General features: G+C 44.1%; 1 protein-coding gene and 1 pseudogene across 1 annotated transcript; one reads left to right on the forward strand and one right to left on the reverse strand.

The window, feature by feature from the left end:
- Nucleotides 1–2,209: 2,209 nt before the first annotated feature.
- Nucleotides 2,210–19,608, reverse strand: gna13b (guanine nucleotide binding protein (G protein), alpha 13b). The gene is made up of 5 exons (XM_085269882.1): nucleotides 19,303–19,608; nucleotides 12,314–12,543; nucleotides 6,960–7,010; nucleotides 5,177–5,377; nucleotides 2,210–4,388 (listed from the first exon to the last, which is right to left on the reverse strand). The coding sequence occupies exons 1-5, from the start codon at nucleotides 19,583–19,585 to the stop codon at nucleotides 3,999–4,001; spliced, it is 1,155 nt and encodes a 384-aa protein (XP_085126008.1). The 5' UTR covers nucleotides 19,586–19,608; the 3' UTR covers nucleotides 2,210–3,998.
- Nucleotides 19,609–21,064: 1,456 nt separating this feature from the next.
- Nucleotides 21,065–24,246, forward strand: LOC146575252 (uncharacterized; annotated as a pseudogene).
- The last annotated feature ends 1,492 nt before the right edge of the window (nucleotides 24,247–25,738 follow it).

Here is a 25,738-nt window from a genome sequence, read left to right on the forward strand (position 1 = left end):
CGGAGAAATAAGAGAGCGGAACCGGCTGTTCAAACCCCCCCCAAGGCTGCCCGCTGGAATCGAAATGGAACGAGGCGCAACCTCTCACAACGAACGTAATATGATCAACACCTTGGAGACGCTTGCAGCTGCTGTGAAGGCTCAAAACAACACCATTGAGCGTATGAGGGGAAACATCAGAGAGAGGCCTGCTCAAAATGAGACCCTTGAGCGACAGTTGGAAAACATCGCGGAACGGATCACTGCAGCTGTGAGGTCTCAGAATCAAAAGAACGATAACACCATGGAACAGAAGTTTGATACCATCATGGGGAGGCTCGCGACTCTCCAACGGGAGATCGAGAGGCCAGTGTGTTAAAGAGCAGCCTGAAAATTCTCCTGGGCTGCTCGCATGAAATTAACAAAACCAACATAAACATTGCGGATCCCCATAACGGCGCCAGCTGCAGGCCCAAGGCTGGAGCCGAACAATCACTCCCTGATAACGACTGTGTTACGGCTATTCTTCCCATCCCATGCAAGGACACCTGGATTGGCTGGAGGACTGTTTACTTAGCCTGATAGGCCGAAGGACACCGTCTCAGCTAAACTATGGACACGCACACACACACACTTACACTGACAGGCACTCACTCATCCCCCCTCCCTTTCCAACGCCTTCGATGCTTGTGCCCTACCGGGGATGATAGCAGTCAACTGGACCAGCACAGATGCTGCAGGACCGGATGCGCTGTCTACGCCGGCTCTCTCTTACCCTTTACCCGCCCCTGTTGCTTGTCTCGTGTTTCTATGGTGTGTTGATAGTCATGTGCTTTTGTGCTGAGGTGTTTTTTCTGTTATCAAACTGTTCTCCCACTAGGAGCTCAGTCTGAGTGGAGTTTTTTTTCTCCTCCTCTTACCTCATGTTATGTATTTTCGTTGTTTTTTCCTATCAGCCTACCTTTCTGACATGTCTGCCCAATGTGATGTTTGTGTAAAGTTGGTCAGAAGGTTCCTTTGTAAGTGTGCATGCGCCATTAGCATGCTGCCCGCTGTAACCCCTAATTTCCCTCGGGTTGAATAAAGTATTCTGATTCTGATAAAGACAGTGATCAGGACGAGCACTGCAAATCTAACAATGGTACGTTTCAATTATGTCTAAAGTAAAGCAGCCAAAGCTCCTGGCCTGCCAGTGTGCATCCAGCCTTCACGCTGCCATCTTGTGGCCTCAGTTGGTCATTGTTGGTGCATCATTCTGTCACCTCCCAGCCCATTGTTCCTTCACTGGGCTGGTTTCAGTCATTATGTCCTGTTTATAAGGTTGAAACCTGCAGTCAGCTGAGACTGAAGACGTCACCTGGATGACGACGAAACGTTTCTCCCACTGAAAACGTCCAGATGAACAGAATCAACTTTTGGAGATTTCCTTACCTGGATGATTGAGCATGCATCAAGACGTAAGGCAGAGTAAGTCGATTTGTTGATCAGTTATTAAGTCATGTACTAACAGACTTGGAGCAGAGAGACCTAATATTTAATAATCCACATTTCACTGTGTTACTCTTTGGTTCAGATGTGGATACTGTATTGTTCTTTCTTTGTGATTGTTTATGTTTAAGTTGCTTGTTGCTGGTTTTTAGTTTGTTTTTTGTCTGTTTGGGAGCTGACACAGTCTCTATGGAGATGGGCTTTTGGGGGGGTAGCAGGAGGAGAGAAGCTGCAGAGAGCAAGATGGCAGTAAAGTAAAGAATGGATGCAAACAGGCACAAAGCGATAAATGATGGAGAGAGCTCAGTTTGCTTGGCTTAATGTGTCTTTGTACACATGGCACGTATCCTGATGGAGCACAACTTCTAACGAAAAGTGTCATCAGACTGTGACCTCACAAACACACTCATGCTTCTGTGTGACAACAATCACAATCAGGGTGGTGTCAGGGTGCAGGCCTGTCCTGATAACACTTCAACAACAAGCTTCAGTGACACACACAGACACACAGACACACAGACACACACACACACACACACACACACACACACACACACGGTCCTGTTTTGTCACAGCATCAGTGAGCTGAACATGACACGCCCACAAATCAAACTCTGACCGCCTCATTTAGTGATGGGTCACTCAGTCATTGACAGTGATTATCTATCATCCTGATGGGAGTGGTCTCTTCCAAGCCCCCCCCCCCTGCACAGTGTGAAATCGCTCTGGCAGCCCACACAGGTTTTTGTCACCTGTTGTATTTGAGGAAACTTTATTTGAGTTGAGTCAACACTGCAGGTGCAGATCTGATAAGACAAAGAAGTTAATGATAGTATTTGTAAATGCACAGTTCTGTGGTCACATCAGACAAACCTTTTCAGCCAGTTTCTCAGTTGCCTCGTGTCCCTTTGAAGCTTTGCAGCTCAGTTACAAGTCTGTGCACAACACTTATTAACAGTGATTAACATTAAGTATTCTTTACTTATTCAACATTAGCAATTATCACAATTAGAAAGTACAAAAAAAATACCCATGCTGACGCACACAGAATGTTCCCATTGTTCAAAAGTCTACAGTGTGGAACTGCTCACCCCCAAAAAGACAACAAGACTACTTTTACAACTGGTTAGCATGGACCAGCGGAGCCTGTTATTTGCAGGGACACGTACAGGATTGTGGCATTCGTGTTGTAAAGACACAGGAAGCCCCTTAAACAACACAAGACAGTCTAATAGATGCCTGCTTCTGCTTAAAAACCCCAAACCAAAAACACCACGTAGCAAAATAACACTTACCATTATACTGTGTGGAAAGTTAGAGCGGTTGCAACAAGCTTTAGGTCGATGTGAGGGACACATGTGTTAGAATGGACACGTGAACTTTATACAAAACGAGAGCAGCCAGCAGAAACTAGCTGCACAGACTGCAGTGGGAATATGTCCCTGTGGTGAGGGGCGGCCTGCAACATTAAGAGCTGATTAAGACAAAAGGCAAGATGGCCACCTCATCGCCTGCAGTGCAATACGCAACACTTAAGGCGATAATTCTATTGAGGAGAAAAATCCCTCTCTCTGTACCACTGAAGAAAACCCAGGGGCTCAACCCGCGCTGCAACATCTGCCATCCGTCTGAGAAAAGCCACTTTACATTTGTCCCTTAGTGTTATCTTTAACCACTGTCAATGAGGCAGCATCCACAAATCACATGTTAGCATATGTGCAAGCACACGGGTCAAATCACTCGCAGTAAAATAAGGCTGAGGTCGACGGCCAGAGTACTTCTGAAGTACAACTCCGGCCGGTTTTGTGGCAAATAAAGGGGAAACCCGTTTGACTGGTGCAAGGGTAAGGTACACATGCTCTGCACTGTATCAAATCACAGTAGTGGTTTAGAAATGGTGCCCTGAGAAACAGCACCAGTACTGTGGGTCACCCCAAACCCCGACCGGCTTTCAACAAGCGGCGTGTTTGTGTCTGCAGCACCCCGACATCTTTGAATAACTGTAACAGTCCAAATGTCAAAGTGTAAACCCCTATGAGATAGAAAAATGCATAGGTTAAAACAGTATGTTCATACAATAGAAAACAAAATGATTAGAAAAGTATAAATCCACACCAAGGCACAGTGAAGAGCACATTTACAACAACACCTCGGTAACAGTCACTGATAGCGGCCTGCATCACCCCCTCCTCTCCAGCAGGATACAGGGACACTATAAAGGATGCTCAGGAGTGTGGGCGTGGCCTGAGAGAGTGAGGACTACAGGTCAGTTACATGGGTCTAAGGGCAGGAAGAACTCAGCCACAGTGGGCTGTTATAAGTTACAGTGAACACGCTTGTTAAGCAAAGAAGCACAGGGGGGAGTGGCCATAGTAGTGGTTGCTTTAATACACAGTCAAGTTCAACAGTGAGGGGCAGAGCCAAATCCTGGGTGGGTGAAAGCAGTGGCGCTGTCCGCTCCTCCTATGGCTGCTGAAAGAGACACTGCAAGCCATGTTCCCTTTGCCTCCGCCCTTCCCTGCCGCGCTCCCTCACTGCAGCATCAGCTGCTTGAGGTTGTCGTGCAGGATGGTGTCCTTGACATCACGGAACACCAGCCGGATGTTTTCAGTGTTGATGGCTGTGGTGAAGTGGTGGTACAGAGGCTTCAGTTGCTGCGGAGGCTTCTGTTGCTGCTCGCGACGCTTTTTGCGAAAGCATTCCACCAGGAAGCACTGGACATCCGCCAAACTCATGGGGTCACCAGAGAACTCGGGGAAGTAGTCTTTGATGGACACTTGCTTCACCTTCTCCCCCAGCAGGTCCGTCTTGTTGAGGAAGAGGATGATGGAGACATTGCTGAAGACCCGGTTGTTGACTATGGTCTCAAAGATGTTTAGTGACTCGCTCAGTCGGTTAGTCTGCCGGTCTTCCATGAGCACCTGGATGTGTTAGAACGCAGACATGTGGTATGAAAAGCAGCTCGACTCAACCAGCAGAAGTAAAATAGCAGGATTTCTAGTAGCTTTCACCATCGCAGCAGCGTGCACTGTGACGGAGCCATGCTGGATGGTGGTATCATGGGCATCGATCACTAAGCCTCTAAAACTTCTAGGAAAATCAACTTTGATGTGGTTTTGGAAAGTTGAAGTCTAAAATATGATGTCCTGTTCTCAAACATTTTAATGATGGTAAGCACACCCACCAAATCTGAGCACAGACTGAGGTTAAGGCCGACTGTGGAGTCCAGCCAGAGCGCTGCAGGTTAGCTGAGATCTACAGATGGATCAGTCTCTACGTTTGTCCAGCTGTTGGCTCAGTCGGTTCCTTCATGCATATCCTACTGGGGCACGCTATCTAACTGCATCACCCTGCATGGAGCTGCTGCTGCCCTGCAAGCTGCTTTGCAACCCCCCTCTCCCAAACGCCTCCATTTATTGTTATACATACTCGTTATGTAATCAGCATCACTGCACACCACTGTTAGACTCAAAGCTGCTTCACCACTGGACAAAAACATCCCTAAATGACATTAACCAAAGTAAACAAAGCAGGATACTTAGTGAAGGTTTCCATGAAAAACACCAGTAGACAGAACATCAGAGGGTTCGAGACAGGCTTTCCAATCAATCTGAACTCAGTAAGAAGACAAAGACCCAACTAACTGCTGTTAGCTGAATCTTTAGCCAGGTTAGCATACTGAGCAACACTCTGCTTCCACATAACTCACCTGGTCGTACTCAGAGGAGGACACAAGGAAGAGGATGGATGTGACCGACTCAAAACATTCAAACCAGCGCCGTCTCTCAGAGCGCTGCCCACCCACGTCCACCATTTTGAAAGGCACATTCTTAATCTCAAAATCATACTCGTGGATGCCCTTGGTGGGTTTTCTGGCCAGAAGGATGTCCTGCTGGCTGGGAAGGTAGTCCTGCAAGCAGATAAGTGTTGCAGTGTGATATGCTTTTGTCAAGATTTACACCAAAACTTTTACATTCACTGGTAAAGTTGCACTGATCTACTTAAGAGTTACTTAAAAAACACAACAAACAAAACAAACAACTGTTTTTAAAAGAAACTCAGAGATCAGCTACCAAAAGAAAAGATGACCTCCCAATGTGCCAATCCTACAGTCCTAAGGCACTGGCTTTAAATTCCATGCATTGCTGTGGAGGCGCATCAACCAGGACAACCCACAGCATGCAGAGCCGTGCAGAGCCGTGCAGAGCCTGCCCAGCAGTGTGGTTTGATTATAGTGAACTCAATCCCTACTGATGGACAAATCACCCCCATCCCCAGACTGTTGTTGCCCTGTGACATGCCAATAGGACTGAGGAGCTCCTCAAAGTACTCGCACCACTGTCCACACCCTCAGCACTCAGCGTCTCCCTTCAAAGTCGTCTGACGTTTCGCTGTCAGACACAAAAGGCTGCTCTGTGGTCCTTAAAGAACTTTTACTTTTATTTATGCTCTTTATCTAAAAGATTTAAAAAGTACTTTTGATCTTTACACGGCTCTGAATTGCAGGAATATCCAAAGAAAGTGGCTAAATAAACACACTAACTAATGCCACACACTGAACCAGACCTGGAAAACACAACGTTCTGGGATTCACAGTTAATCTCTGAAAGCTAACGCAAAGAAAATATCACCAATAACCTCCCAGATGAGACCAGACATGTGTTGTCATAGTGCGGGAAAATCCCACTGCCTTCTGATGTGCTTAGATGTTGTCAGTGTTTGTTTTTCCACATTTGAAAATCCAATTATGGCACATCAAAACTTTGGAAGTATAATCTGGTGTTCTGCATTTCATTTACAGGTTTACTGATATCAGCATATTCGATGCAGAATTACAGTGCATGAAAAACTCTTATGATTTATGTGTGCATGTTCGGCTCTTGGACACAGATGACACAAAACGCAGTTTTTAAATAATGATTTCATTTTTTACAGGGAAAAACTATCAAACCGACCTCGCCACGTGTGGGAAACAAAATCCAAAAAACAATCCACTCCCTTATTAAATCACGAATAGACTGTAATGATGGATTGGTGGCTGGGTCGATGGATTAGTGGATGCATGGGTGCGTGGAGGGATGGATGGATGGGTGGCTAGATAGGTGGATGGCTAGATGGATGGGTGGATGGATGAGGGATGGGTGGATGGATGGCTAGATGGCTGGATGGATGGGTGGATGAAGGGAGGGATGGGTGGAGGGATGGATGATCTAGTTTCTGGGAAGCCCAGTTCAGTTTCAGTGCCAGGCCTCGTGAACTGAGCTAAACATGTCAAAGAGTAACTCACGGTCCAGTGAAACAGCTGAAAAACAAACTCATTCGTCTCCTCGTCACAGCTGGATAGTTTGAAACTGCTGAGTTAAGCTCTTAGCAGTTTTCAGTTTTTGGCTAAAATCGTCCACATGTCTGAGACTTTGTCCCTAAATGTGTAAAATAACACACAAAGTTGTGTTACTACACTTTTATTCTGTTAGTGTGTGTTTGGGACTTACCGACTGTCCGAGCTTTTCCAAATTGTCCAGGAAATACTTGACCGACTCCCCCTGAAAGAGAAAGAGTGGAGATCCATGTCAGATGTGACACATGAGACCCTCCTCTGCATGGGAGGTGTTCGCATTAATGTCATTTACTTAATGGGATACCACCCATCCTTTTTCTTTTAGAAAAATACATTTAGCTGCTTTTAGACTGATGCATCCACAACACAATCCTACAAGGTTTTTAGAGCCAAGCTCATGGATTAGCTCGAGCAGCTGAACAGTAGAAACTGTCCATGTAATGGGACTGCCTGGGAGTCAGAGCCAAATAATAAAACAGTACCTGTATGACCCAGTTCAGCCAGTGATGCTAAACCCAAACCATCACAGCTTTGTTGGTGTCTACGAAGCCCTGTTGTATCCTGCAGGTACGCAGCACTCAGACTGCATCTTTGTAGGTTTCCTCTCTCATTACTGTCTCAAGCCATGGATCCATATTACTAAGCACTGGAGTAGGGCTGGGCCATATTATACCGTTCACAGTAATACCGGTATAATTTTGGGCAACAATAAGAAAAGAAAATATCACGATAGAATATGGGTAAAACACACATGCGCAGTGGCTTTGTTTTCATACGCACATGGTGGAAAATCCATGGCGGCGACGGAGAATGAGAAGGGGGAACGCGGATCGTTGAGTGAAACGGATGAACCAGAATTGGTTTGTAAAAATGGTGCAACTTCAGTGATGTGGAACTGGTTTGGTGTTTGTCCGTCAGATACACACCAAAGCACAGTTTTTTTGTAGAACATGCAGGCGGGCCGTCGTTATTGCCGTATTTGTCGCACTAAGGTGCTCATAAATCTGGGAGTAATCTGGGTCCGAAACTCCGTCTTCAGGTCCCAAAGTCAAACGAACATCACTGAGAGTTAAAAACTGTCTAAATTCTTTCATCTTTAATAAAACAATCAGCATTGCTGCTTTACCAGGTATAACTATGAAGTTTAAATTCCAGGCATCCATGAAAACAGAATTTATTACATTTAAGTTAGAAGTTAGCAGGAGGTTAGCAGGAGGTTAGCTCGCTAATTTCCATGATATAGCATGTTCTGACTGAGAGATTTCTGAAAAAAATCAAACGTACAGCTCTGCTATCACTTCCAACATAAATGAAGACAGGAAACTAAACAGCAGTGACGTTTGTAGGGTTACTGAAGTTGGGCTAGCTGGTATATAATGATGTGCTACGTGATCGCTAGCGACACAGCTATGTTAGCATAACATAAACAGTGAAGCTGGAGGATGAACGCTAACACTTTTCCACTTATAAAAGTTAACGTTAAGGTTCCTGATGGTTAGAGACAAATGCAATCGCATGGCAGGATGCTGTAAACGGACCAAACTTCAGTCAGGAGAACAACTGAGATAATCCATCCACAATACAAGGTTAGTCATTCATATACTGCAACAACATGGGAATAGAGCAGCTGTGATAGAATACAGCATTAATGAATCAATGGGACAGAAGTGGAGGAAGCAAGAAGAATGAGTTGAATAAAGTTTGATTTATCTGACTGCTTTGTTTCGCTTAATGTGCCTTATAATCCCGTGCACCTTATGGTGCGAAAAATGCGTACTGCACACTGCAGTTTAATGTTGCAAAGCACCTCTTTTTAACTTCAGTGGATATTATACATGGTTATGCTCAGGATATGTCAGCCCATTTCTACTGGAAATGCCTTTTGGTTAAACTTTCAGCAAGGAATTTGCATTTGCACTGTTACATTTTTATAAAGCTTTAATGTACATAAAACCAGCTTCTTGTTTAAGTGACAATAAATGGATGGGTTTTTTTTGTGCTAGTAATGTTGTGGAGTTGTATTTTGTCTCGCATCAATTATATCGTCAGTTATATCGTTATCACAAATTTTCAAATATATATCGTGATAAATATTTTTGGCCATATCACCCTGCTCTACACTGAAGCCCATCCCCTCTGACCCTGGGCGGGTCTCCTTCATCTATTCTCCCCGTCTTTATCTAAAAGCAAAGATGAACCATAGAGCATGCTCAGACAGCAGGCAGTGGTTTCATCTGAGGTTGTGGGTGGCATCAGAAGAAGATGGCGGCTTTTGATTACTAGTGAAACTCCCATGAATAAGGGTTCAGCTGTGTTTGTGTCATCCAGGGTAGATATGCAACAGTCAGCCTCACTGCAGAGACCGTGGCATGTGGAAACCTGAAAAACTGGAACTACCTGTTTCTTCCAACTGTATCGTGGGTTTGGTGGGTTGTAGGGCCGCCACAAACGGTTATTTTGATAGTTGACTAGTCACGGATTAATTTTGCGATTAGTCGACTAATCAGATCATCATCCATTGGACGTAAAAGTACAGCTTATTGCACCAGCAGCATCTGCTCTTATATAACTATCATTAGCTTACAGCTTTAAGTGTTTAAGGTGCTAACTAAAAATAAAGACAAGATGATAGTTTATTAAATTTTAATGAAATTTGCAGATTGTTTCGGTGAAGTTTAATAAACTCCTTGCTTTCTAAAATATAACAGGACACCGGAGTAAATTCTGGAGCATCTCACACTTCTGATAATCAGCTGTCTGCTTGATGTTTATTCAGCTGTGTAAAAACTATAACTTTAATCTCAGCCAAACAGATTTACTCAGGAACAAATAAAATACTGAAAAAAGCCAAACAATAACATTTTTAAGTTCTCTAAGTGACTCATATATCATGTTTAACCTGAGCAGTGAAAGACGGCGGTGGGTTTGAAGACGATTTGCCGGGAGTCCGGTGTTCTCACGGCTCTAGTGACCCTAGCCCCCGGCTCGCTATCGAGCTAGTGGGTAACAGACGTCTCCGAAAACGTCGGAGCGCTTTTGAAAATATGTGGTGTCTTGATAAACTGAGCAGATATTTGAGGTTTACACAGCTACATTCTCCCTGAAAATATGTTAAACGTTTATTTTGTGACCCAGAAAGAATAATAAGAGTAATATTAAAACTAACTAGCTGCCGCCATTGTTGGAAACTGAGCTGGGCCGCGCTATGAATTCTGGGTCACAGCTTCTTCTTCTTCTTCGAGGTTTAACGGCAGCTGGCATCCTTGTACATGCAGTGCTGCCATCTTCTGTTTGTCCGTTATTACACTCTTAAATCCTACTACTTATTCCTGCGTCTTTTGGGATCTTACAAAGCTTCAAACGACGCGTCGACTATTAAATCAGTCGTCGACGAGTTTGATAGTCGACGTAATCGTGACTAGTCGACCAATCGTGGCAGCCCTAGTGGGTTGTTTGATTCAGTGAATGCAAACATCCTCTAACCCACATGTGTCAAAGTCAAGGCCACTTCCGGCCCGCCAGATCATTTTATATAGATTTTTTATTACTGTTATGCATGGCCTGGCGATATGAGACGCTAATAACACACAGACAACAGATCCCATAATGCAGCACTGCAGCCTCCTTGCTGAACGCTAGGCTACCTGGGAACATTCCCGCGTCAATCAAGCCAAACTTCTGTTATTGTGAAGCTCGCCGCTCACAATGGTGGCGAGAAACGATTCTGAAAGCAGAGCCTTTCAGCGCCGGTGGGAGACTGAATATATGTTTACAGACATGCTGGTAAACCCGTGCGTCTTATTAGTGGAGCTAATGTGGCTGTAATGAAGGAATTTAATTTAAGACGGCACTACGAGACAAAACGTCAGGATAAGCCGTTTGTCACCAGAGCAAAACCACAAAGTGAAGCTGTTGTGAAAGCAAGTTTTATTGTAGCAGAGGAGCCAAATCAGCCCGGTACCACTCTGAAGAGCTGCAGGATGAAGCTGTGCGACATCTTGTGTCCAGACAAAACACAGAGTTTGGCAAATGTGAGCCTGAGCAGAAATACGATTGCTGATCGGTTTGTGAGATGGCCACTGATTTAAGAACACAGTTGTGTGAAAGAAGCAAAAACTTTATTGCATAGTCGGCTGTGGATGAAAGTACAGACATGATGGACATTGCACAGCTGACCATCTTCATCCGTGGAGAGGAAATATTGGACATTAAATCGATGCACGGGACAACGACAGGAAAAGACATTTTTTAAAACGTATGTCAAAGTGTAACGACATGAAAATGCCCTGGGACAAACTTGTTGGACTTACAACAGATGGAGCGCCGGTGCTGTGCGGTGAAAAAAGCGGACTAGTCAGCAGGATGCGAGTAAAGATGCAGGAGAAATGTACCGGTGAGTTAACAGCACATCACTGCATCACACACCAGGAAAGGCTGTGTGGTGAAGTCCTAAAAATGGAGCATGTAATGATCACCGCGACGCAGACCGTACATTTTATCTGAGCTAAAAGTTTAAATCACCGTCAGTTTCAGTCTTTTATGTGGGAAATAGATTCAGAGTTTGCCCACATTCCTTCATGCAGAGCTCCGCTGTCTGAGTCGGGATAAAAGTTCAACAGAGTTTTTGAGCTCAGCAAGGAAACCTGTCAGTTCATGAACATGTATGATGCAGTGAAGCTGTCACTAATGCACCAGTGCAGCCTGCCTCACTTTCCCTGTTGCAGTAATGTTGAACCAAGTCAGCGCACTTTGCTGAGCTGCACCTGTGCAGATTCAGATGCAGCTGCAGTGTAACGATGCACTCAGGGAAAGACACTGAATGGCCCGCACAGTTTATTAGCTCCACTCCTGCAGCAGCGCCCAGCTCGTCTACATGCGGCTCCAACCTTGTGTTTGCTCTCATTTACTTTTTCTGGGGTTTTGGCAGCATGTTCATATTTCTAACTTGCATCATTTTGACAGGATATTTAAAGTTAAAGTTTCTTTTTTTAAGTTTATTTAAACTGGAATAATATTCCTGTCAGTTTTTCTTCACATTTATGTTTAAAAAACATTGTTTGAGTGTTCAATAAATGTTTATCTTGTTTGGCCCCTGCTGTCACCCTTTCACCATATTGGTCACTACAGTGGACAGCTATTCAAAGGCTGTTGTGTTTGTGTCAGTGTTGATGGTGTACCTGCACATAAACCACTACACTCTGATGTGTCGCCCCACACTCTGCCACCCACTGGTCCTTTAATGTTACTACAGATGTATGACCTGTATCATTGTAGTTATTGTCATTTAACCCTGTCATGCATTATGACGACCTCAATCAGGATTGTTATTCATCTTTTCATGACTGAAGATGGATAAAAATACTAAAGAATAAAATCCAGACTGAGGTTGTCACAATTCCTGCATGACAGGGTTAAATAACGATTTCAGCTGAGCGTTTGGTGAGAATACCAGTTAAGGTTTTTTAGGTGTCACCTGACAGCCGACTGGACTTGAGCAGATTCACTCACCAGCTGGAACTCCCTGCGCCGATCGTAGGCATTCTGGATGCCCTGGTCCGCCCACAGGGCCTTGATTGACGGCAGGTAGTGCTGAAAAACTTTGGGCTCCACCATGCCGTGACCGTGAGCCATCGCCGACCGAGTGTCAAATGCCATCATAGTGTTTCCATGCCGCTGGTTGGACGTGTTACCCCATGGGATGTGCAGCTTCTCTCTAGCATCCACTAACACTCGAATGCCTGCAGACAGTGACAAAAACACATGAGCGATCTGTGTGCTGGGCCAGATGTGGGCTCCAAGTTACAGCTTCATAACTGACTCATCTGCATATCACTTTTACAATTTGACTTAGAAGATCACTAAACAGTGCAAATAGTGAAAAATACCACAAAGACATACATGTATGAAAACATGTAAATGTATTTGTATACTTCATGACACAGGAACACAGGGAGTCATGGAGACAGGATGTGACTGTCTCTTTAGAACATCTCATGGTCTGTGAGATTACAACGAGCAACATCTGCAAAGCTACACAAAAGTCATGGAGCTCACAGCTGCCAGTGACTGTATGAGAAAAGCATCTGGAAGCAACCATGACACAGGTGCTGGGGAGGAAAGCAAACCAGCAGCTCTGTGTAATAACCCCAGATTACTGACATAAGATCGACTCTGACCTTTGTTTGAAAAACAAGACCAAAACAGCAGAGGGGGAATTGAGACGCTACTAACACGCGTGTCTGCATTTACAAAGTTACACAACAACAACACAGCAGCAGTCCTAACTATCCTCCTGTGTTTCCTCATTTGATGAGGATGAGTCAGGAACACCACTCCCTGTGCAGGCCCACACATGTCTGTGCTGCCCACACATGTCTGTGCTGCCCACACATGTCTGTGCTGCCAGTGTGCAACATGAAAGTACAGCGAGGCCGACGCCGTCTATTTGGAATCAGACAATGATGATAAACTTGACTGGTGCAGCTACCAGCGCTCTGACCATCGCTGAGCCAGGCTGATTATTACTAATGAACTGTGATACTTTGGTAACCGTGGTTTCAGAAGCTGCCCTGACAATGAAGCACATTTCTGTATTTGGGAAAACAACATAGGAGAGAGATGAATAAGATTAGAGGAAGTTACACTGTTTAAGCTTCTGCATTGCTGAGCTCCACGTCTTTATCATTGTTCTGTTTTATTCTTCCGTACGTTTTGTGTGCTTAACTACTTCTGCATATCAGGACTGTGCTCTTATTTTCATTTTTGTAACGTTTGATGGTTTCTCTTCAAACGAGGAGAGAAACTCCTCTTCAAAGCCTCCAAAGACTTGGAGCAAGAGGAGAACTTAAAACCGCTCCTCGATCTATTAAGGTGTTCTCTTAATATATTATGTTTAATGTTTTCAAACAGTTTAAGTTTAATGAAGAATTTTGCGTGATGACATCACCTGCTCTAAAATCTGAGGGTGGACGATAAGCTGACAAAAACACCTCTCTCTCTTTCACAGCCAAACATACATGTGTAATACATGCAGCTGTGGCTGTCCTCACTAAGAAACGACCTTTCCTCTCCTCAGGAGCTCTCTCTGCAGGAGGGGGAGATACAGGAGAGGTGGAGGAAGATCTCAGCCTGGGTGTTTATTGCCTCATGTAGTCTGGAAGATGAGTGGATGGTGGGGTGGGTGCAGTTTTCTCTGTGGTGGGGTTGGGTGGACTGTCCTGGGCTCTGTGGGGCCGGGAGGCGCTGCTGCACTGGGCCCCGGTCTGGATGGGCCTGGGCCCCCTTTCCCTGGCGGGTCGCGGAGTATGGGGGTGCCTACTGGGGTCAGCGGGGGAGCTGGCCCCAGGGAGGGGTCACCTGCCCCTCCCTTCCTTCCCTCCCCATCTCCAGCTGCCTCCCTCTTCCCGCTCCACCACAACCACCCACACATGCAGGACCTTGGAGTAGGGGTATGTCACCAGGGTGCAGAGGAGGCTACCCCCCCCCCCCCCCCCCTCTGTCCCCTTCTGGCTGCCTCTGCCTCAATTTTATCCCACAACTTAGACATTCACATTACTCACACTCTCATTACACATACATATAGGATCTTGGGGGTGGGCACGATACACGGAGTCCAAAGTACCATCAGGGTGTACACCCCACCCCTGGCGTCGTTGCCCACCTCTCAATGTTAAATAGACGTAGACATTGAGGGCTAGCAGGAGGGACCATGCGCTTACCTGCTGCTCTCTGGCAGGTAGCTCCATGCCCTCCTGGGTTTTAAATGCACCTTAGAACACACACATGCATCAACACTACAATGAGCGGGTGGAGGGAGGTTTGGAGTCTTCTCCCACCCCCGTTCTCTGCGACCTGCTGGAGCGGGGGGGCTGGGAGGAGGAGTTGACCGTCCGACTGCGGTCTGGAGTGTGGGGCCTCCCTGCTGCTGCGGAGTCGGGGCGGTCTGCCTCCCCCCACCGCAGGGAAAAGGGTAACACCACCTGGGTCTGGGTGCAGTTCCCCCTCCAGGGGCAAGGGCACCTAGACCCGGTTCGTAGAGTACGCTTGGGGAGTGTGATCGTGTGTACAGCGTCTCTTTATGTCTGTCTCCACGTTGGTTGAGTGTGGAGTGAGTGCATATGAGAGCATGAGGGTGGGAATGGATGTTTGTATCTGTGTGTGCCTGTATGTCTGTGTCTATATGTCAGGTTGGGTGTCAGGCGCCACCTCTCTGGGGACATCTCAGGCCCTCCAAGGTTTGGAGGCCTATCTCCCCCCACCACCACTTCCCCTGCCAGTGGCGGACTCCCTCAGACATCGGTGCGTTGGTGGTTCTTTGTGTCTGGGGGTGGGCGTCCAGGTACACACCGGCTCACTCCTTGGCGGCCGCTTATCGGGGCCTGGAGCCTGGGGCTCGCTCGGGCCACTTCGGAGGTGGGGTGCCCCCGGCCTCTCGGCCTGGGGCTCGGTCACTCAGGCACAGCTGGCTGCCGGCGGAGCTCACGGGCGCGTCACTGCAACTCCCCCTGGCTTCTGCTCCGCGGCTGCTGAGTGAGCCCTCATCTGGGACTCTCCTCAGCTCTTTCTGGGACAGTGGCGCGGCTGCCCCTCTGTTGGTCTTCCTTGGTCTCTTGTGTTCTGGGGGCCTCTGGATGTCTGGGGCCTGGATCTCCTCCATACCTGCTTCATGCCCTGGAGGACGGGGCTGTGGCCCCCCCACACCCTCTAGCAGATCATTACATGAAGGAACCTTTTAAAAACAAGCGTCCATGCTCACAGGTGTACACACGGGTGATCACAGACGCGGACTACAGCTTTCTTGGCTGCTGCCTCAAAGCACATTCTGCGCTGTCTATCTTGCGTGCTGCACAATATCGTTTATTATTTAGTATTTACTGATATCTACTGCTAGCTAGTTTATTGTGATGGTGCTGTTTTTTATTATGTTGCTCTTTGTTGTTTGCTTTCTCTTCTGTTTTTTTTCTCCATACAGGTGACCCAGGTGTTTTTTGTTTTTTTTTGTTTGTGTTTTTTTTTCTTTCTTCCCCCCTTCTCACCGTCTCTTCTCCCCTTTGGTTTTCTTTCTTTCTCTCCCTCTCTTTCTTTCATTCTCTCTCCCTGTCCTATCCCCCAGTCATGTCTGTCCCGTTTGTAGCAACTGAAAATAAAATAAATTCATAATTATAATAAAGGTCAAACAAATGGACCAATATGGCAAGGCCATGATGATCCACTTGGTAAAATAAATCTGCTTGGCATCTTTCTTGGCCTTAAGACAACAATTCTGATGCTAAAGATCCAAACGGGACACAAAAAAAAAGAAAGAAAGAAAAAAAGAAAAAGAAACGACCTTTACACAAACACAGTGAACCACACGATTTCAACGAGGACACAGTCTGCATCCACAACAACGCCAGCTGCTCCGGGGCCATTGTTTCAGTGCTGCAGACTCACACACGTGTCGTCGTGCTCACGCTGTCACAGGTTTCTCAGTGGGACCCACAGTGTGTTTGTATCTCAGCAGGGATTTCCTGCCCAGGGATCACACACAGGCTGCTGCTGATTGGTTGATTCAAATTCAGCACCTTCAGCCCAATGAGCGTATGAAAGAGACTGATTCAGACTGCTCGCCTGGCATAGAAACACAGAGCTGCACGTGTGTGTCAGACGGGTGTTTACAAACTGCCACCAATCAGAAACCCTTCCACGATGAACTGTGTGTTTGCAGATCAGCTTTGACATGCAGCAATATTTTTGTCTTACTCTGTATTCTGGCAGTTTTGTAGTAACAGGCGTCACTACCTCATGTCAATAATGAGTTTTTCACTTCCCTGAGTTTCTGATCTCAGGCTGACAGATCAGGCTTTTTGTTGCCTTCTCTTTTTCTGATCTCATTTACTTTTTGAACTTTAACATCCAGACTCTGTGTGACAGCGAGCCACAGTCACTGTCCCTTTGGCCTTTCTGACTTCCTCCTCAGACATGATTGATTCATGTATTTAACATCGTCACTACTTTCTACACTTCAGCTCAACAGACTGCAGGCAGCATGCACGAGCCCGGGGTTCACAATACGTAAGCTGGTAACAACAAGATCAGCAAGTACGCACGTTTCATATATCTGACTGTGACTCTGCATTAGCACAAGGGCAGGAACATTTCTAGGCAGGATATGATGACTAGGGCCAACACTTCATGTGGTAACAATGGTAGAAAACTAAACTGGATGAACAATCATGGTGGATATGTATTCTTCTATGCACTGGGTATGTGCTACAAATGACACGATCGGGGCATCACTCAGGTCCATCCTGGTGCCGTTAAACGGCCTGAAGCAACCCTGAAAAGGATAAGCGGAAGCGAATGGATGGATATTAAAACTAACTAGCTGCCGCCATTGTTGGAAACTGAGCTGGGGCGCTATGAATTCTGGGACACAGCTTCTTCTTCTTCGGGGTTTAACAGCAGCTGGCATCCTTGTACATGCAGTGCTGCCATCTTCTGTTTCAGTCTGTTATTACACTCTTAAATCCTGCTACTTATTCCTGCGTCTTTTGTGATCTTATAAAGCTTCAAACGACGCGTCGACTATTAAATCAGTCGTGATGATTTTGATAGTCGACGTAATCGTGAGTAGTCGACTAATCGTGGCAGCCCTATTGCACACTGTCTCCAAGCACCACCTACAAAATTTCAAAAAGCAGCCGCTGCACTACGTTTCATCTATGAGTCTGACATTTGGCAGCCTGTAAGACAACAGGGCGTAAAAAGTCTCAACAAAAAGAACCAACAACATGAAGTCAGCCATTTTTAACTCAATGTATAATTTTGGTGATATTTTCAGATCTTGTATTTTTAGCAACTCCTCTGAGGGATTTGGTCAGATCAGTTATCTTCGTTCAGTGTAAAGACAGCGGTGACGTTAAATTGCAAAGCGAGTTTTCGTGAAATCATGGTGGGATTGACAAATTTCGATATTTCGCCATCCAGGATGAAATTGCTCATCTCTGTTATAAGAAAGTTGCTCTAAGAAATCTAAAGGAATCACTCCCAAACTTCATGGTGAGAGTCCCACCCTGAAAAGATTTATATGCCATCTGTCAGCAATTGTTAGAGTGACGGTAGAAAGAGGAAATGTGCTGCAGGTCATAAGAATCCTTCAATGTTGACGAAACGTTAAGGAAGTAGGACGGTATCATTCTTTAAAGTAGGCCTAGTTAGTTAGTTGATGCTGTTTTTTTCTGGAAAAACCCTGAAATCAACGTATGATCTGTATCGACGTGAAACACGTGTGAAACCACAGGTTCGGAGCACTCGGAGCTCCAGTGCCTGCAACTGTGTCTCAAGTTTGACCAGTTTAAAGACGTCACTGAATAAAACTAGAAAACCTCCTCGTGTACGGGGCAGAATTATGTCAGCTCAGCTAACAGTAACCTAGATGATTTAAAGTATGGTGCTGTGATGAGCATAGCGCCACAGACGTGCCTCACTCTACCAGATGCCTTTGACGATTGTTTGCTGTGTAACTGTCGGTCACGGTTTGCTGTGCTTCTCCACAAACAGCTGGTTTTTCCTTTCCTGTTAGGTTGCAGGTTGTGAGATTTCAGTTATTCAACAATGTTTAAAGAGACATGAATGGTCCTTTATAGATTAGTCTTATCTAATATGTTTTAATTTATTCATCAATTATCTATAGAAAGTCCCAATGAATAACTTTGCATCTGTAAACTGCTGACTATTTTGGCCAACAATTAGAATCTGGACATCGGTTTACTTCAATATTTGATTACAAAAAAATGACTTAATATTTATATTCAAATTCAACAACAAAAACAAAACGTCCATTTTCACCTATAAAATGTCATAAATATGATTATTCTGCGACTAGAAATATCTGTTTAGACCAGTTGAAATGTTGGCGAACATCCCCAGAAAGCATGAAAACCAGTTAAGCTGGAACAAAACGGCAGCTCTCGCATGGGTGGCCCTGCACTTCCTACAAAAACTTTCATGACAAACCACACAAGGCAACACTTCCCATAATACAGCATGCTCGCGTCTGCTCTTTTATCGCAAAGCAATGAAAAACTGGCCTGGTTCGCAAAAAGACATCGCTACAGAGCGATTATGTAACACTTAGAGGCTTAAAAGCAATAAACAACACACCCAGTGCACTCCAAATAAACTGGTTCCCTTTTCCTCAACTTTGTCCATAAAGACGAACCAGTCTGCATGTTTTTGACTGAACAAGAGAGCAGAAATCATACGTAAATATCGGCGAAGCTTTTACTAATCACAGACGATCAAGTGCTGCGTTCAGATCCACCATGCACACACAAGCAGCAGAGGCGTTTCTTGGCTACTCAACAAGCTAACCAGACTAGCTTGGTCGAACACAGAAAATCGGCTGAACAGAAGCTAGCAACTTCCCACTGGCTGCTCCTACAGCCCCATCTCTACACACGTCGGAACAAACCTGTTTCACTATGTGAAAAGCAGTCGGTATAATGTCGGCTTACCTTTAATAACATTACTAAAAATCGTAGCCCTGAATTCTTCTTTGGCCTTCTGATCGAAGTCCTGCCCATGAATAATACGCATTTGCTTGAGGAAAGTGGACTTGCCGCTTTCTCCCGCCCCGAGCAATAAGATCTTTACAAGCCTTTTAACATAAGTCTTGTCTCGATGAATACACTTATCTATCTCTTTGGATTTCCGCAGCTGCTCTGCCTCGCCCCTTGTAAGGAGGCAGTTGGGGAAAAATGCAGATAAAACGGAGCGGGACGGCAGGAAGTCCGCCATCTTTGAAACAACTACATCGATACAGAGGGTGGATGGGAGGGCTGAGTCCAGTGCTGCGTTCACGGTCCGTAGGAATCCTCCGAACGACGTTTCGCTTGTGCGTTTCAGCTGTCACAACACAGTCCGTATCGTGACACTCAGTTTTGATTTCAAATGGACGTTTTCTGCAAATGATGCCCTTATTGGCACATTTTTCATGGAGACTAATTTACAACACAGCGCAAAACTCTTGAACAGTATTGTAATATAATTTCCAGAGGTTAGTGGTAAAGAAATACAAATACTTTGTTACTGTATTTAAGAGCCTTGCAGCTGTAAGCAAACTCAGAGACGTGGCAAGAATGAACTCAGAACTTACTCGTTAAACTTAAATCATCCTAATAATATCAAAAAAGTACAAAATTAAATAAATAACTAAATAAAGTTGATTCATGTGTGGGTCATTGAGTCATAGGTTGTCATGCAGTCGAGTCATTCCATGAAAATGGCACAATTTGAGTCCCTCTCACCTCTTATGGTGTATTTCATCTATTGGGTCACCAAACTTTCTGTTTAAACAGCTTTACATATATATTGAAATGTACCATTTAATACAGTGTAAAAAACTGAACTAATTTTGATCTTTTTATGGGAAATAATACAGTTTTTTTCATTTGACACCACCTATTTTGTCATGTCCCTCATGGCCTTGATGAAAGTTTACTTTGAAAATACCAAATAAAACTATTTAAAAAGTCAATAAATTTTGGTATCAACCTAAACATCTGTTTGTGCTCTTTTGCTGTTAATATTTCTTTTTTTCAAATTTAATTGTTAATTATTCAATAAAATCACAATTATTCCTGTACCTGACTAACCCTTCAACCCCGTCACATGAATGATCCCACCCCCATAAATACAATGGTGTGATCCAGAATTCGTATACATCAGGAAGTGACATCACTGAAGTCTTTTGGACAACAGGACCAGAGACAGGCAAGTTGCTCCATTCTTTTCCTTTATTTTAGTCATTTATCTTGTGATATTGTGGTCATCAACCTCAATGACTCAACACCGTAACATGAAAAAAAGAAAACTATTACTTATGAAAAGTTTTTTGTTAGTTCCTGAATATATGGTGATTTTGAATTTCATGCATGCCATGTGCTCTCTGTCTGGTATTCACTATATTGAGCAGCGGCCCGTTTGTGCAAAAATCTCAACCCTGTTATGTTTTTGATTGTAACGCGGTTGTGAGATTGTTATGGGGTTGAGAGTTTAATACTTTGGTTGTTAAGTTATCCAATTATTTAAATCAATTATTATTATATTCAATCACCATTCTTATACTGCATGCATGCTGAATGTGATTTATGTTCCATGTTAAGGATGCGAGTAAGATGGCACCAACAACAGCAGCAGAAAGGCAAAAGAAGTATCGGGAACGCCTTAAAGCTGATCCTGAAAGAAGGGAGAGAAACCTGCAGAGTGAGCTGAGAGATGGAGGCAACTGTCAAGGTGACAGTCAAGAAATCTGTGGAGGGCACACAAGAGGACCTCATTGAGCTCTTCCACAGCTTTGTAAAGAAATTTCAAATGCATCACTTCAAGCAGCAGTATGCCTTCTGCCGTGAGCTGAAGAACAACATGTCAGGGGAGGAGACTTTTACATGTTGACTTCTCAGAAAACTACAGCTGTAAATACAGTTCTCAAGTACAGGCGGTCCACTTTGGGGCTTCACATCAGCAGGCTGCCCTTCATACTGGTGTGTTGTATGTTTGTGGATTCTCAGGCTGTGTCCCAATTCAGAGACTGCACGCTTGAAGTACGCATTTTAAGTGCGATTACGTCACCGCCATGCGACGACGGCTGTCCCAATTCGAAGTGTGCTTCAAATGCACCGTCGATTTCCCCAAATATCAAGCGTGGTCCGGTGCACACTTCGTGGTCCCATATATCACACAATTCATAGCGCAGCGGTGGGTGTGGATAATTTTGCCGCAATTTTGCGGCAGAAGGGAGCAGCTGAAGAGTGAACTGTCAAAAGTAAGTACTGAATACGATGTCACTTATTTATGTGCAAATGTTTAATAACGAAGAACATTAAAACATGACTGTTGGCCACATGTTGGCAAAGTCATGTGACATTAGTGATGTTTGTACATTCAGCGTTAACTTGGGTGTATATATATATATATATATATATATATATATATATATATATATATATATATATATATATATATATATATATATATATATCCAGTCCTGTGGTCTCAGCCTCAAATACTCAACTACTCAAAGTGATGTCATGACAAAAATGAATGATCAACAAAACATTTTTGTTTTGTTGATCATTCATTTTTGTCATTCGCGGTTAGTATCATGGTTGCTAGGCAACCTGAACAGCGCGAGGCAGGCTAGACCGTCCCATTTCACAGGCCTCTCACTTCCGCACTTCTCGTACTTATAGTACGCACCGTGCGTAGTACGCGTACTTCAAGCGTGCAGACCCTGAATTGGGACACAGCCAGAGCCTGTGTGCTTTAGCACCATCTCCCCCAGTAGACATAAAGGCCCTCCAGCAATATGGCAGCACCTAAATCCTGGGCTAGATTACCTTCAAGGCCAACATCCACAAGTGTCTTTGCTGCACTTTTTAAGCCTGTACGCGATACAAACAACGAGGAAACTTCTACCTTTTCACTACAGAACTGGACAGAAGAGGATTCAAGGCTGGTTCTTGGAATTTTTCGAGGCCAGTCATGGAAAAGGAGCACCAGATGGTGTCGGGGGAGCCTTAAAAAGAGCAGCTGACATGATGGTAGCAAAGGGGCATGACATCCCAGATGCAGAAGAGTTATTCAGGGCCTTTTCTGAAACAAACACAAGTGTGAAACTGTTCTTTGTGAAAAGCGAAGATGTTGAGGAAGCTATGGAGAAAATGCCGAAGCAGATACCAGCTGTTCCTGGAACCATGAGAATTCACCAGGTCGTTACTGCAGCTCCAGGAAAACTGATGGTTCGTGATGTAAGCTGCATGTGCACAACACAGAAGCAGTTTAACTGCAAGAGCTGCAACACCCAGTGTTTCACTGTTGGCCAGAAGATAGAAACAGCTGTATCACAGACAGGCAGTGGGAGGAATCCAGAAAAAGAAATCCAGTGGGAGAGTCCGGAGCTGGTTGGTAAATGGTGTATTCTCAGATATGACGATGATTTGTATCCAGGCATCATTCTAAACATACAAACAACACAAGTCCAGGTCAAATGCATGCATCGTGTTGGGTCAAACCGATTGTTCTGGCCGCATCAGGATGATATCCTCTGGTACCTGTTTGATGATGTCCTTGAACTCATTCCACCCCCACGGGCTGTGACAAGGCGCCATGTGGAAGTCTTGAAACAGGTGTGGAACCGACTCACAAGATGAATTCATGAAACAACCGGCACATTCATGCATATATACAGACACACACACCGAAGCAAGCACACACATGCAAAAACACTCTGACATGGACACTGATACAGACAGACACACTGAAATCGTTAACTGATTATTATTGTTATTACTTCAACCAGTTCAACAAGTTTAATTGTATGTTATCGGAGCAAGGGTGAGGTGACTTTTAGCACCTCATCAGCACTTATGCCTAGACACACACACACACACACACACACACACACACACACACACACACTCTCACACACACGCACGCACGCACGCACGCACACGCACGCGCACGCACGCACGCACGCACGCACGCACACACACACATTATGCTACATTTGAGCAATTCACTTTACAATGTTTGTTAGTTGTTAATGTGCTGTTGTGGTTGTTTTTACTTGAGATTAATAAAACTTAACTCTACTGCAGTTTGTATCTGGTGTCCTTGCTATGGTTACAAAGTGAGATATAATGTTAATGGAAGTCCTGTACATTGAATTTAGGAGTAAACAACTGTTTATATGTAACGCTGTATTTGTCTCTTCAACCCTGTTATGCTAGTCTCAACCCCGTCACACCTACATTTTCATATATAATTTTCTTAAAATGTTGAAAAAAATAATTTAATGTTTGGGGATCTCTGTCTAAGATATTGAGCGCTATCATATGATCATTGATTTTTATTACAATTCTTAGTTAAACTAAATTTTTGATTAAAAATGACAAGATTGCTTTCACTCATTAGTTACATTTCAGGATTTAAGAAAGTAAAAATTTGTGATTTTATGTAACTTTTCTATGTAAAATTATTGAATTAGTATGGGGACATCTAATTAATGTAAACATATTGATGTCTTTAGAAATACATTTTATGATAATGTTCAGAGAGCCTCCAAAGTGTCCATAACGGGGTTGAAGAATTACAGTCACTACATCTTGAAAATATGATCAATAATAAAAGAAAACTAATGCCTGAGATGGGAAAATGCATTTTTCTGATAGTTAAATATATCCTTAATGATGTGGGATATACATATAAATAATACATTTTGGTAAAAAATGTGGAAACATCCAAGTCCGATTTTAACCATTCTCGTGGAATGACTCAGTTAGTGATGATGAGATGAAGCCTCGTGATGAACTGAAGCTTCCATCCACCTGGTCGACTCATGGTTCGAAACATTGTGATGATTCATTTGCTCTACTGCGCCATCAAGTGGACGATTCAAGTGAAACAGGCTCTGTGATTATAATGATGTGTAAACCTCTAAACTGAATAAAAAAATTGTTATTATTGATAAATTGTGGTTATTTATCCCGAATATTGTCTCAGTATGTTTGATACAAAAGAGAAAGTGGAAACTATCAGAACAGAGTTTTGGTATGATTGTGTAACTGTTAGGGCTGTGTGTCGTCACTGATTTCTAGAATTGATTTGATCCACGATTCGATTCAATTCGGGGAAATTTTGCAAAACAGCAAAAGTCAGAGAAAATTCATGACAATGTTTACGTGAAGCGTAGTTTGGATCTTCTTTTGCTGCTGGTTTACTCAATATTGTTTGAAGAGAGATCAAACTAACAGCTTCAGAATCAGCGCAAAAAAGACGTAAACACAAAGCGCGGACCCGCCGAAACATCAGCGAGCTGTCGGCTTTCAGCCCGGACCGTGAGAAAGGCGACATCTCACTCAGTGGCGGTCCTAGCCTGTTTGGTGCCCCGGGCAAACACACACACACACACACACACACACACACACACACACACACACACACACACAAAACATATTAATTAAGGATTGTACATTAACATAAAACTGTTGTCGGAACCACACTGAATTTCGCCAGAGAAACACACACACACATATATGAAGAGAGAGAGAGAGCAAACAGCTACCAGACAGCCATCATCATTCGTCATACAATGAGAACAGGACAAATCAACACTTGACACTGACTCATTAATATTAAAATCTGTAACCTAATGTATTATTTGGAGTTTAGTCTGTTACTGTTACTATTTTTACCATTTCTTTCCCCCCCCCCCCCAGATAAACTATTCAATTTATTGATTTTCTTACATAAATTCAGTACAGATCACACCCCAGACATTAATCCGCTAAAAATCACTTATTGCCTTGGCTTGATTTGCATCAACTGCATCTATGACAATCATCTAAGTCTTCTCTATCTTTAACTTTGTAAGTAAATGCGCATTCCAGAAAGAGCTTTGTACATGTATACATGCCATTACTGTACAACCTCACCTTGTAGGTGTATACCTGGATTTGCCTTAACCTTTCACAATGAATCAGTGCGCACCGTTGAGATAATCTAAAAAGCAGAAGAGATACGTTTACAGAAACAGAGACGTGATTGTCGGAGAAAATGAAGCTGAACAAGTCGCCTTTCTTCGGGAATCTTATTTTTACCATTTCTTCTTGGAGCAACTGTAACCCACATTATTTCCTTCAGGATTAATAAAGTATTCTGATTCTGATTGTTTCAGGATGAGCTGCCATTATCCAATCACACATCTGCTTACCTGCATCTTTGCTCGTTTCTCCTCCTCTTCTTTTCTATTTTTTCTAAACTGAGCACCTGATGGCTTTGAATGTTTCTTGTCCATCTTACATTGGTTTTAATTTTGCACTCCAGTATGAACACCCATCCCCCAACCCGAGGATCACCACAACATGACCTAACAGACCTACACCCTAGTTC

The sequence above is a fragment of the Mchenga conophoros genome, linkage group LG4 (genome assembly GCF_057382185.1).
Source record: "Mchenga conophoros isolate Kocher_MC1m ecotype Shallow Benthic linkage group LG4, M_conophoros_male_GT1.1, whole genome shotgun sequence".
Lineage (NCBI taxonomy): Eukaryota > Metazoa > Chordata > Actinopteri > Cichliformes > Cichlidae > Mchenga > Mchenga conophoros.